The 13,028-nt window shown below is 35.9% G+C and overlaps 1 protein-coding gene across 2 annotated transcripts in view; it reads right to left on the bottom strand.

Annotated features, from left to right (window-relative positions):
* mwh (multiple wing hairs) overlaps positions 1 to 13,028 on the bottom strand; it is a 73,924-nt gene that overhangs the window by 55,480 nt on the left and 5,416 nt on the right. For both annotated transcript variants that reach the window (XM_085197940.1, XM_085197939.1), the window contains 2 exons: positions 1,572 to 1,771; positions 1,221 to 1,352 (listed from right to left, as the gene is read on the bottom strand). In XM_085197940.1, coding sequence (XP_085054066.1) covers positions 1,221 to 1,352; positions 1,572 to 1,720 — 281 coding nt within the window. In that variant the 5' untranslated portion in view covers positions 1,721 to 1,771. The remainder of the gene's footprint in view (positions 1 to 1,220; positions 1,353 to 1,571; positions 1,772 to 13,028) is intronic.

Genomic DNA, 13,028 nt, shown 5'->3' with positions numbered 1-13,028 from the left:
AAACCAATTCTATTAAAATTTCATACAAAGCTGCCTCAACCGTTCCGTGATTGTTCCACCAATGTTACTCCAATAATCTAATGGGATGGTGCAGTTTGATGCATCTTGTTAAAATCATTTATTAAGTTAATACGAAATTGTTTGTATGTAAAATTGTTTTTTCTGGTCAGTCGTGGCGCAGGAGAGCAAGCGAGTGACTAGAATCCCGACTGGTTGGGAGTTTGGTACTCACTCGATGTATTCATTTCTTCGAGTGTTCAGGCAAAACGCGGCATTTACTTTCGTTACTTAACACGCTATCCCTCAAAAATTTGGCGGGAAGCGGGAAGTGTCTTCACAAAGTGAGGAAAATAGAAATATAAAATATTTGGCTCCCCCGATTGGGAATCGAACCCACAACCATTGCGTTTACAGTAGCAAGCTTGTGTCTCTGTGCCTCACTGGAATATTCTTAATTCAACATTTTCCAAATTTCAATAACTTAGGAAATTATTTTTAAAAAATGCCTTAATTAATTTGGACGAGATTTTCAAGAGAAACCAATATCCACTTTGATCAATCCTCAATATATGTAATTTCTGAGCTGATATTTATATTCAAATGTTCACGTACCTGGAAAGAAAAAAAATGTTCAATTAGTTTCTAGCATTACGTACATACTGTCTACGTATTAAAAGTTACTCAAATGGAATGGAATATAGAGAGCCTAAGCCTCATATAAAAGAGTGATAAATAATTTTCTTATCTTTTTTTTTTCCGCCGAATTCTAAAGGCATTGCTTAGTGGCGGAATTCAACGCTACACTTGGTCTTGAAGTCAGAGCGAAGAAATGGAAATATTAAATATTTCAATTCTTTTCATTTCGATTAATTCATAGTGTATTACGGGCAGGTTGAAACTTTTTCTCGACAAATACAAAGTTAAAATAATCACGTCGAATCAGACTTATGACGACTGAGCATGAACGTTTAAGTAATATTAAAAAAACTATATTTTTAATCGAATTTAAATAATGATGGAATATAATGTTATGTTCGAGGCTTTTTTTATTTATTTCCTTTGATGTCTCTGACATTTCGATTTCAAATATTAGTTTTTTTCCTATTTGTAAAATAAAAATATCCATTTTTAGTTTTCATAACCTAACTAATTAGCCTAAAAGTACTTACTGATATAATTGTCACGTCATTTCATTAATTTATTAGATTTAGTTTCCTTACCTGACACAATCCTGGGCGCAGTCCCTCAATCTGCAGTAGCTGCAGCTACACGCAGAATAGCAGGAGCCGGAATCCAAGCTGACGGAATCGAACTGACGTACTCCAGAGCTCGGTGGATGTGAGTGACGCCACCTGAAAGAGGGTAGATAGTAAAAATTATAAATTGTTAGTTATACTTTTCCGTTCTGTATAAAGATGAGATTATTTGACTTTTACTTTGATGCAGCTTAAATATGTTTTTAAGCTTTTTCCCACGTATCTAAGTAGGCAGAGGGAAGCTAGTGTTACATCACTCGTTGTCAAGTTGCTATATACGTAAAAATGGAGAAACTAAAACAAATACAAAATTACCTCGCACTCTTGGTGTCCATATGTTCCACAACAACGTTCCATGTTCTATGAATGAGGTACAGCAGAAAGAGTATCCTTGATGATTCTGGGTTAGGAGCCTCCTTCTTCGACCATCTCCTACTGTTGGCGCTGCTAAAGCTCGTACCCATTTTGATAGCGCTCAAGGCATTCGGATAGATGATAATTTATAGTGTTGTGATCTGAAAATATAATGTTTGATCATGAAGAACAAATCTTAAAAAGGTAATTATTTTCACGCTTTTTCCTAAGAGATAAACTCATCTTGAGTAGCGTAATTGAACGCCGCGCTTCGTCTACCAAAGCGGAAAAGGGAAAATAAATTAAGTACAATGATTTTGCCAATGGGAAATGACGGCTTTAAGTATAAATAAATCTTTAAAATTAATGTTTACAAGGAATTATAAAACGCAGTGACATAACTAGGTTCCCACACCGTCCCCTATTACGATGAAAGAATGAAACGTTGCTATTTTATTATTACTCTTTTCCATTTCGTACTGGGTACAAAAACAATCAAATATGAACTAAAACTAATTTCTTGGGAGCGTTAAATTGATTTGATGAACGTTTCAGATACATCTTTCATCGGAGTAACAATAAATAACCTTAAGCGTATCTTTCAGAGCTTGGTAGCTTCGGGATTTTGCAAAATGTCTAGCAAAGTGGCATAAGATGTAATTTTATTTAATTTGAATTTTTTCGGCGATGGTTTGCATGATTAAATGTGATGCCTGGGTTTTCACAATATTTTCTAAATTTAGTTAACAAAAGGAAAACTTTAGTAAGCTCGCCTAATTAAAAAGCCATAATAAATTTAGCATCATACAAATAAAATATTTTGTTTGATGATAAATAAAAAAAAATGCAATTTAGAAGCATAGAAGAATGCATATTAGAAGACAAAGTTTGAGAAATAAATTGTAGTAGTGACAGGATAAGTACAATTTTACCGAATACTTCAAAATTACTTTCTCAAGCTTACGAAGTCGAAAGCACAGCTGATTTAAAATATTTTCTCTACAATTTATTCAGTTATACCTCTTGTCCTCGTTCCAAATAAACTGACAAAATCTGGCTTTCTTTATACCAAAATCAATCCACTACTTAGACGCGTCTACGTATATAGTATTAGGATATTTATCAAAGACAATCGAACTTAGTCTTCTGTTATTTCTACGTACATTAATAATAGTTTGGTAAAATAACGTTCTCGTGCGGTAAAAATTATTTCTTGCAATTTACTACTTTATTTCATCAAGTAGCTTTGCTATTAACTATTGTTTATTGTAGTAATTGGATTTTGTGATAAAGTATACTATAATAGGCCATTTGATTTTGTTGTAAGAGCGGAGTTTCTAAACCTTTCTTTAATTAACTTAAATATAAAAATATATATCTTTTGCCAAGGCTACTTTATTAGACGTCAGTCATGGCGTAGGACACAAGCGTGTGATTGTATGTGATTTTCATTCCTTTCGATCGTGGCAAAGCGCGGTGTTGAGTTCCATTACTCAAAACGAATGCCAGAATTCGACGGAAAATGGGGAACGCAAGAGTTTTAATGGAAAAAGAGCGTCTTAACACTAGTTTCCTAAATTCTCTCTGCATACCCTGCTATGTGCGGGAGACCTACAGCGTGAAGCGGAAAAAAGGCTATTTGTAAGGCTTCTAAGTATGGTATTAAAACTTTAATTTTAACTTAAAATAATAAAATTAATTAACTAAGATTCAAGTCGCCACAATCCGCCATCATATTTAATATTTAATTACAACAATAACATTATATTACTAATAACAATAAAAAAAATCGAATCAGCCAATAAAATACGAAGTTATTTTATTAGGTAATTTACCTTTAATGTCGTAAACCGTAGCGGACCATTAATCTTGGCCGCAGTAATAGATTCACGTAGAAACTGACTTATTGGGTGTTTAATTGAAAACAGTTCGAAAGTAATATTTAGCACGTGTGGGTAACACAGTCATTCATTAACTTAATTTAGATTAAAGTACAGCTTTGTAATTATTAGTTTGTGTCACGATTTTACATCTCATTTGGAGAATTGGTTTTTTTAAATTCATTCGCTCATCCGCATAATTATGTGCAGGATAGACAAAGACCTTGTAATAGGACACTGTTTTCCATTATTAACCTAGCTTTAGATTTAGAGATGTTTATTAAGCGGAGCTAAACAGCGCGGTTTAAAAGAACCGAGACAAAAAATGAATTTAGAAACAAAACTAATATCATGGAATGATCCATGATCATATTTAAATGATTTTATTATCCAGATTAAGTCCGCCCACTAAACCCGGAATGTATCGAAAATTGGGTGGAAAGTACAATGTGGAAGAGTCCTGATACTAGTTGTTTGTTTTGCTTTAGCTCACGCTGTATTCCCAATATAGCACATTACGCAAAGGGAACCTGGGAACCTAATGTTAATTGCGTGTTGAGTGGCAGTAACTATGTTACGCGAGAAAAACATTATGCTGCTTTATAATCATTTCACCGCGTTGGAATCGAATTCCATTTTAAATTTTTATTATCATTATTACAACACTACAAAGCCTGACATAATATAGATTAATTCACAAATTTAATTTATTTACAAATAAGTATTTAGTGCAAAGCTAAATAGTAAAATTAAATTTTATTGGTCATTGTCGATGTTAATTTACAACTTGTGTCGTGTAATGAGTGTGTTGAATATCTTTAATAAATATTTATATTAATATAATAATTATTGATTTTGTCATTGTACTAGCCGCCCCCGTGCAGCTACGTCTGCTTGAAATATACCAAAGTATATTTATATGTATTTAAGAAAAACGACCAAGCGCGAGTCGGACTCCGCCACTGAGGGTTCTGGATTAATTTCAGATGATCTGTGATTGGGAAATACCTTATATTAAATTGATGATTCGGCGAATACAGTTAACAAGTTTAAGTCTACGTCCACATGCATTTTATTGTATGAAATGAACTTTGTAATTATTTTTTTGAAGAAAACAATAACGAAACCTTTCTTAGTTTTATTTTAAGGCACTTACTAATTTTCCACTTTATTTTTATACACGGCATATTGTATTGCGGAAATAAACGCCGCGTTTAAACTGACTTGTTCGAGCTTCTTGTTTATTTAGCAACTCTTCCGTAAAATACTTCCGAAGTCCAATATCGACATTGACATCGTAAAAACACATTATCCGTCAAAGTAAGTAATGAATTAATCATAAAAAAGTAATCCACGCAAGCGAAGCCGCGAACAGAGCGCTAGTTTTTTTTAAGTATAAGAAATGTATTATAGACAGTGAAAATATTTAATTATAGATTTTCATTTTGTTTAAATATTCACATAAGTGACAGTTGTGTACTTTCGTGTTTCCCGCGTTTTCAAGATGGCGGAATTTCTGACACTGGTATTAAATTATTATTTGGGATGTGACGATGCACAGCATCTGTGAGAGGGCGCTGTATACTTCCCTTTGATTATCCAATGATTTTCACTTCCGGTTGCTGTCTTCGACCAATCAGCGATCGCCGGAAGTCACGTGGTCTCAGGTGGTAGGGCGCCGGAACGTATAATAGGCGACACTACGCTTCTTACCTCATAGCGTCGTTATTTCCCATCAGAGTAACATCGTTTAAAAGTGAAAGTGCTGTGGTAAGTGTAGTGTTGGAGGTGGAATTTCTTCACATCGTGAACCGGATTTCTATATCGGGCCTACTCCTGGAAAGGCCTCCAGCAAAGATGTTCATCCTCATCAAGAGAATTTGCTTTTGTGAAATTCAAAGGTAACAAAATGGACAACGGGTGAGTCATTTGAATCTCTTGTTTAACAAGTATCTACATGCATGTAATACTGTTCTATTGCTTGGTATTATATATACCAATACTGTAGTGGATTCTGAGCTTACCGAACACGGCTGTGTTATAACCTACAATAAGGTTAGGTATATGTCTCAGATTTTCAGCAGTTATGGCCCAATTTTATTCAACTAACGGGCATTGCAAAAAGCAAGAGGACTCATCGCTTGTTTAACGCTCTCGGCATAATGTCATGCGATGTAAACGGAGTTTACTAAATAAATCGGTTTTCACCGAGTTTACTTAGTTGTATTATCCATTAATATACTACCTTCGTTTAAATACGATAAATTCGTTAGGAGCGTATCCTGAGCGAGTTATCAAATATATAAAAAATTCTGTTCTCCTCATATATATCAGGGAAGCGGATTATTTAATAGTTGCCAGTTGTCAAAACCAGATGGCGTTGCCTGTCACTCTGACGTGACACCGATCGATGACAATCAGAAATGGGATCGGAACAAGCTCCGGTCCCAACCACCTTATTCTGCGACAGTCTGTCTATTTTTAGATAAATCTTTTTTATTTATTTGTAATAGGATAATTACTAACGTTGAAATGTTATAATCGCTGGGAGCGTATCCTAAGCGAGTTAACGAATAACAATGGATAAATCTGCGTGGGAGTTTCTTTTGGCTTCTTTTGACAATTGCAGGCGAATACTCGGAAGAATTAGACACAAGGATTCGAAGACAATTTCAAAGCCTCCTGGCAGGAAAAGTGTTTCAAACACGGAATATCGGAGGTTCATTTTCTCAATCCTGGAGGAGTGAGGATAAAAGAATTGTGGATTTGCTGCTTATTCATGGTTACTGCCATCGCTGTGAACGTCATAACATTTAGCAATGGGCTCCATAGTATTTAGCAATCACGGGATCTTCTGTATGGCCTCTTCGGCAAAAGTTCTAGCCAGTCGCCTTATCTTAGTTGCCTTAAGAGGGACTCGGGCTATTACTTGACATAAGGTATGTCCAACTATTTAAAGTGCATTTATCCGTACATTAGAATTTAAAAAAGCTCGGTACTATTTTAATGCTCTCAATTGTACGGGAGGGGGGCAGTTATAAGGAGGCTGCCTCTGAGCGTATCGGAGGCAGTGGCTGATGGTTTGGGCTCCGTAGGCCCTTCCCGGTTTAATCGCGGGAATGCATCTAGCCATTTACCTCCATGCCACCAATAATCCTTTTCCAAGATTATTTGAAGCAGTTAGACCTTCGTCAACCGTACATGCATCAAAAATTGAGAAGCATGCGTTGAGTATGAAACTCTAGCACGTTTAATTATACATTAGCAATTGTCAAGTATCAGTGCATACCGGATATCGGAAGTATGGAGTGAGAACCCGCCGACGGGTAACACAAGCCCAGAACTTAGTACAAGGTGTTGCATGATTGTTAATAATTTTATTTAAATGTAACCGTATCTTCCTGTATACATGGTGTTAAGAAATACGGAGGCTGCCTATGGGTATATCGGAAACGGGTGTAGATGGTTTGGGGGCTCTGAAAACTCTTTTCGACTTAATAATGAGCATTCTCCATATCGTCTCTGGCTTTATCCAATAAGAATTTTCAAGCGGTTCGAGAAAGCAAGGATAGAAAATAGTTCGACTCACGTTCTACAACTGATAAAGCAAACCAATAAGATGGTTGAGTAATGGATAAAAAGAAGCAATGTGTCAAAACTAAATTAAAAAACTAAAATAGCGGGTTCAAGTATTATAAAAAGTCGCCAAAAGTTTCTTTGGGCTAATTTGGCATTACCCTCGTGCAAGTGAGTGCACATCCCCGCGAGTGCCGCGGCAAAAGTATTTTATAGCTGACGTACTATATAATAGATACCGTACATCCCTGTGGTGCATTCGAGTAGCCATCAGAATTGAAGCTGATGTAGTGGGAGAAATCTATAATCCATCTAGAAGAAAAGAATCCAGCTAGAAAATGCGACGGCGACTGATGTTAGTATTTGGAAAAAGAAGTAAAATTTGCATCTAGCAAGAGTAAGAAGCAGGAGAAGGAGGAAAAGAAGGCAGCTAAATAATTCAGAAGGCAACTCAAGACCAAATTAAAGTCGCCAGTTGAGCGGCTTATTACTGAAGTTGTAGATATGACAGAATATGATATGCGAGAATTACAGACGACAACCTTTTATTACTAAGTTGTTGGATACGACAAAGTATGATACACAATAATATTGCAAAAAGACTATCAAGAAGTTGCATTCGTTTTTTGTAACTTTGGTTCCAAAGCTGAGGAAAGCTAATGAAAATAATCGTCTTCATGGGACATGAGGGCTGTGTAAAGGTAGTTACATATATACCCTGACGATATCCACGTGCGTAACGTAGATATTCCGCCGCATATTGCCATAAGTTTTGCATAAACTGAACCGGGCTAGCGAGGTATACACGTAGTCACAACTCCAATATGGCGGAGAGCATGTTGGATGTCTACAACATCATTAAGTCCGGGGAAGTCGGACGTTTAAATTGAGTGCATCTGTATTTAAATCGTATATTTTGACACTGTGAAGTTGCTCCTAAAAGCGAATTTCAGAGAGTGAACTATTGTAGTTCTAAAATACAGCTAAGAAGCGATAATTGAAATATTATAAAATTGATACCTTTATATGTGAATGTATAGTAGTATCAATTACTTATAACTTTATTACACTTCGAAGAATGATATAATCATTAGTCGGCCTGAATTTTGTTGAAAAACTAATGAGCTCATAAACTCACATTTTCTAACGCATCGTATATCAAGTACAGTTTGCTTCAAAACCGTACCTAAGTAGCAGATAGGACATTCATATCATGAATTGTCGGTCTGGTTGTGGATCGGGTAAGCATTCACTGATGCTTTTGTGAAGTTGTAATACTCAAAGTATGTGATAATGAAATCAAGTCTTAAATTTTACAAATGCGTTCAAAGGTTTGACCAGTATAAGAATATATTATTGGGCTAAGTACATAATATTTTATAGAGCATTCTATTAAATACTCTAGTGTTATAAATATGTTGTACTAATGGCATCAATTACAAGGTAAAAATTAACTTGACTAACTACTTCATCATCATCATCATCATCATCAGCCTGTCCTCGTCCACTGCTGGACGTGGGCCTCTCCAATGGCGCGCCGCTGGGCTCTATCTTCGGCTCTCTGCATCCGGCCGTTGCCGCCACCTTGCGGACATCGTCACCCCATCTAGCGGGAAGACGGTCTTTAATTACGCTTGCCAAGGCGTGATGTCCACTCTAGAACGCGTCTACTTACTATAAATTTATTATAGTTGTTAAAAAAGGAAGTATGGAGTTGGTTGCCGGTTCTATCTACGACACGCTGTCTGAGCCGGAGATGGTTTCCAATAGACCGGACCACATTTTCATTGTCATTTCGATCCTGCTCGTACTTCTAACATCATATCTCGTTTAGAAATATTTTGGTGAAACAGGTGACCTGTCGAAAATTACGCTCTAGAGACGGTGGTGTCATCCTAAGAAAAATGTTTTTCTAGGTTCTACATTAAGAAACTAGCTAGACCACCGGAAACAGGCTACAAAAGGTAACAATTTTGTTGTGTAACGTAGAGGTGAGGCTACGCAAGGGCTTCATGAATAATAATGAATACTTATATAAACAGGTTATTAAATTATTATCAAAAGAAGTGAGCACGTCTAGCTTTATTATTTAGACGGTTATGCGAGCTTCCTTTCCTACTCATGCTTATCAGCGAGTTGCGGATCATCTTTTAAAATTTGTTTGTATGCAAATTATAAGTAAATCTAATAATTGAAGTTAGATTATTTTGGCTCAGCTTCCGGCAGAGCGATTATTAATTGAATTAAAAAATTAAGCAATTAACAATTTGTTTATAAATAAAACAATGTTACTCATGTTTTTTGTGGTTTTACAGATCAATTTATCTGAATGTATCAGAATCAGTTTATACAATCATTCTGATTTAGATCACATAGCGTCGTGCGTGGTCACCAGGAGTTATAAACACGTCTCTCACAGATGCTGTGCATCGTCACATCCCAAATAATAGTACAAGTTTTACATAACAATAAAACTTGTATTATTGTGGAGAGACGATGCACAGCATCATTTTAAGGCTCCTGGTGAGAATCTGCTATGAGGTAAGAAGCGTAGTGTCGCCTATTATACGTTCCGGCGCCCTACCACCTGAGACCACGTGACTTCCGGCGATCGCTGATTGGTCGAAGACAGCAACCGGAAGTGAAAATCATTGGATAATCAAAGGGAAGTATACAGCGCCCTCTCACAGATGCTGTGCATCGTCTCTCCACAATAATACAAGTTTTATTGTTATGTAAAACTTGTACTATTATGTCTAAATACTATGTAATAATATAAGTTTATAAAAATATTTAATATACTTAAATACTAGTATATACCATTTGTGTTTTATTCAATTTAAAATATTTGTTTTCTATTAATATATTCCTATATGGAATTTATTTATACAAAATTTGGTCGATTTTGTTTCATTTAAATAATATTACATACTACGTAATTAACTTGAGATGAGAGTGAGATACAATATCTTCACGCTTTTTCTCGAATAGCAGCACTATTCCCCACTTTACGCCCAATTTTCAAAACATTTCATGTTGAATAGCGTAGCTGAGCGCCGCGCGTTGTTTATCACAGGATTAATATTAAAATAATTAAAATATTATATTATTATATTCCCCTTAATGAGGACTGGACCTACGACAGTCGCTTTTATAGTGAGACGTACCACTACGCCACTACATACCTAATTGTGTGATTCAGGCAGGTGAAGCCGCGAGCCGGTCACTAGTCGTAAATTTAATTTACTTAAATATTTTAATATATACAAAGAGATATAATTAAAAAAGAGAAAAAAATAAAGTAAAGGTTGTAATATATATACATTCAATACGCTGAGGTATTGGTTTCCAATACAGCTCATAAATCTCACCGCAATGAGCAATAAATTGAAATTGAATGTGCTTAGGCTCTTTATATTGGACTTATAGTGATGCATTTAAAAAATATCTTCACGCAGTATCCCGCACCGTAAGCAAAGGACACAGTGTTAAGACATTTCATGTTTTACCATTTTTTGGACAACTTTCGGGATATTGTGTATTAAGTGGTGGAATTCCACGCTTTTTCTTGGCTCCAGAAATAAGAAATGTTAATAATTGATTCTCCCGAATGCTTAAATATTATGTTTTTTAAAATTAACATACACTTATACATTTTGTTTTAAGAAAAAAAATAAAACGCTACCTCTTCTACAACAAGTGCTACAAATGCTATAGAATGTACTCTGCGGTATAAATTATATAAGCTTAAACTCCAGTGGTTTATTAGTAACCTCTGCAGAGACAACCTAGTGCTAAGACACTCTGTTTCCCACGTTACGTCGAATTTTTCGTGTTGAGTGGCGGCACTCAACACCGGGCTTTTGCCTTGATGCCAAAGCGAAGAAATGAAAATATTAATAAATAATAATTCATTCTCTCAAGTAGGGATGAAACCCACAACAGTCGCGTTACAGTCACACCCTTGTGCCACTGCGCTATGACGGCCTCAGAGATATCAAATAATAATATTTTATATAAAATCAATGTATAATATATTCAATACATCATCCAATTAACATGAATATGCAACAAACGTTATACGACCACATTATAACGGTTGGCCATAACTTTTTCTATTTAGCACTATTAATGGTGGATTTACATATACTGAGAAATTCATAGTCTGTCTGTTAATTTGTGAAAACTAATCTGATCTAAGGTGTGGGTTCGACTCAAACTCGGGGGAATGATTTTTGTTATTTTCTTGTTCTTATAACAAAACAGAGAATCGTGGTGCAGGGGCAGAAGTGTGTGACTGTGAACGCGGCAGGTTGTGGGTTCGATTCTCACTCAAGAAATTAAATATTTAATATTTTAATTTCTTCGCTTTAGTGTCGAGGCAAAACGCGGCGTTGAGTTCTGCCACACAACTCATAATGCCTGCAGAATTCGCCGGAAAGTGGGCAGCGGAGTGTCTCAATACTAGGTTCTGCATACAGTTACTATATGCGGGATACACCGTGAATGTAAAAAAATATGATAAAATATAATTCCGAAATAGAATTCCGCAAAAACACTTATACTCTACATGCCACAGAGATAACAGTACTGTTCGTATAGCGGGCACAATGCACGTTAAACACTTCGAAATTACCATAAATTATCTTACTTAGATATACTATAAGCTATCATTAAATAATATGTAGAAAAGTTTATTTTCTTTAGATATTTTAAGCTTGTAGAACGGTGGTGTAAAATATAACTGGTGCTTTATATTTACATTTTTTTAGTTTCATACTGTATCCGACATAGTATGTAGGCAGAGGGAGAGAGAGAGAGAGAGGCCACCGAGTAAATATAAAAAAATATAACGTAACCAGGAAGAAAATAACTTTTTATTTAACACAACTATTAACAGCTACCGGAAGTTATATCATAGGTATGCATCCGGAATAACAATATGACATTAAGACTTATATTCTTAAGTAACAATCGATTTATTTTTATGAATATAGTTATACTAAATGTAATACAAAATATACTCGTTAGAATTTTAATTTACATCCTTTATATTTAAATAACTAGTTATCGCCTACATCTTCGTTTGCGTGGACTGTATGCTTCGAACGACTATACATGTGTATAGTTGATCTAAGAGTGTATGACGTAATTTGTCTAATTCCGTTTTTTGCCGTTCCCGTTTTTTCCATTTTCCGTAAATCTTTATAGCCCTACACTACCCAAGGAGGCAGGGCATGAAAGATTTTAGCATTCTAAATCGCGTAATTTCCATGGTAGAACAGCATCTGGCTGTAACGCGAAAGTCGGTTCGGTCATCACTCGAGGTAAAAGATCATATTTAAAATATTTTTTCCTTTGCTCCTATAAAACTAAGCGAGGCACGGCGTGGGTCCCCACTACCTACATCATTGTTTTTTTTAACAGGATGCAAAGGAAACCTGGGAATCTAGTGTTAAGAGACTCCATTCTCATTATGACACTTCCGTTCTCCAATACCACATCTACTTCCGCAATGGTCCCCCTAGTAGCTTCATATCCATCATTCACCATTCACTTATTATACACCGACGTGACGACCACCAGGTTACATCGTAACTCATGTAACCAAGCAGAAGCAAAGAAAATTCCGGAAGTACAAGTCGAGTGTGGATTTAAAAAACAGTGTTTACTTGAGCTTGTAATTAACAAGGTAGAGCGGGCAAGTGGCACGCTCGGGGAAAGGCCACTACCGCATTTTCAATATTAGATATCTATCTATCTTTTGTTTATACTTTATTGGAATGGCTGGTATAGAATTATTTTTTCAGCTTCATTTTTTGTATCCCCCACACAGCAGGGTAGGCAGAAGGAACCTAGCGTTAAGACACTAGGTTCCTCATTTTCCGCCGAATTTTGGAGGCATTGCGTGTTGAGTTGCGGAGGTCAACGCCGCTCTATGCCTCGACGACAGAGCGAAGAA

The sequence above is a fragment of the Heliconius melpomene genome, chromosome 15 (genome assembly GCF_056956725.1).
Source record: "Heliconius melpomene rosina isolate 202511_hmr_F chromosome 15, ASM5695672v1, whole genome shotgun sequence".
Lineage (NCBI taxonomy): Eukaryota > Metazoa > Arthropoda > Insecta > Lepidoptera > Nymphalidae > Heliconius > Heliconius melpomene.
The sequence above is the reverse complement of the archived record's forward strand: the minus strand, read 5'-3'. Positions and strand labels throughout refer to the sequence as shown.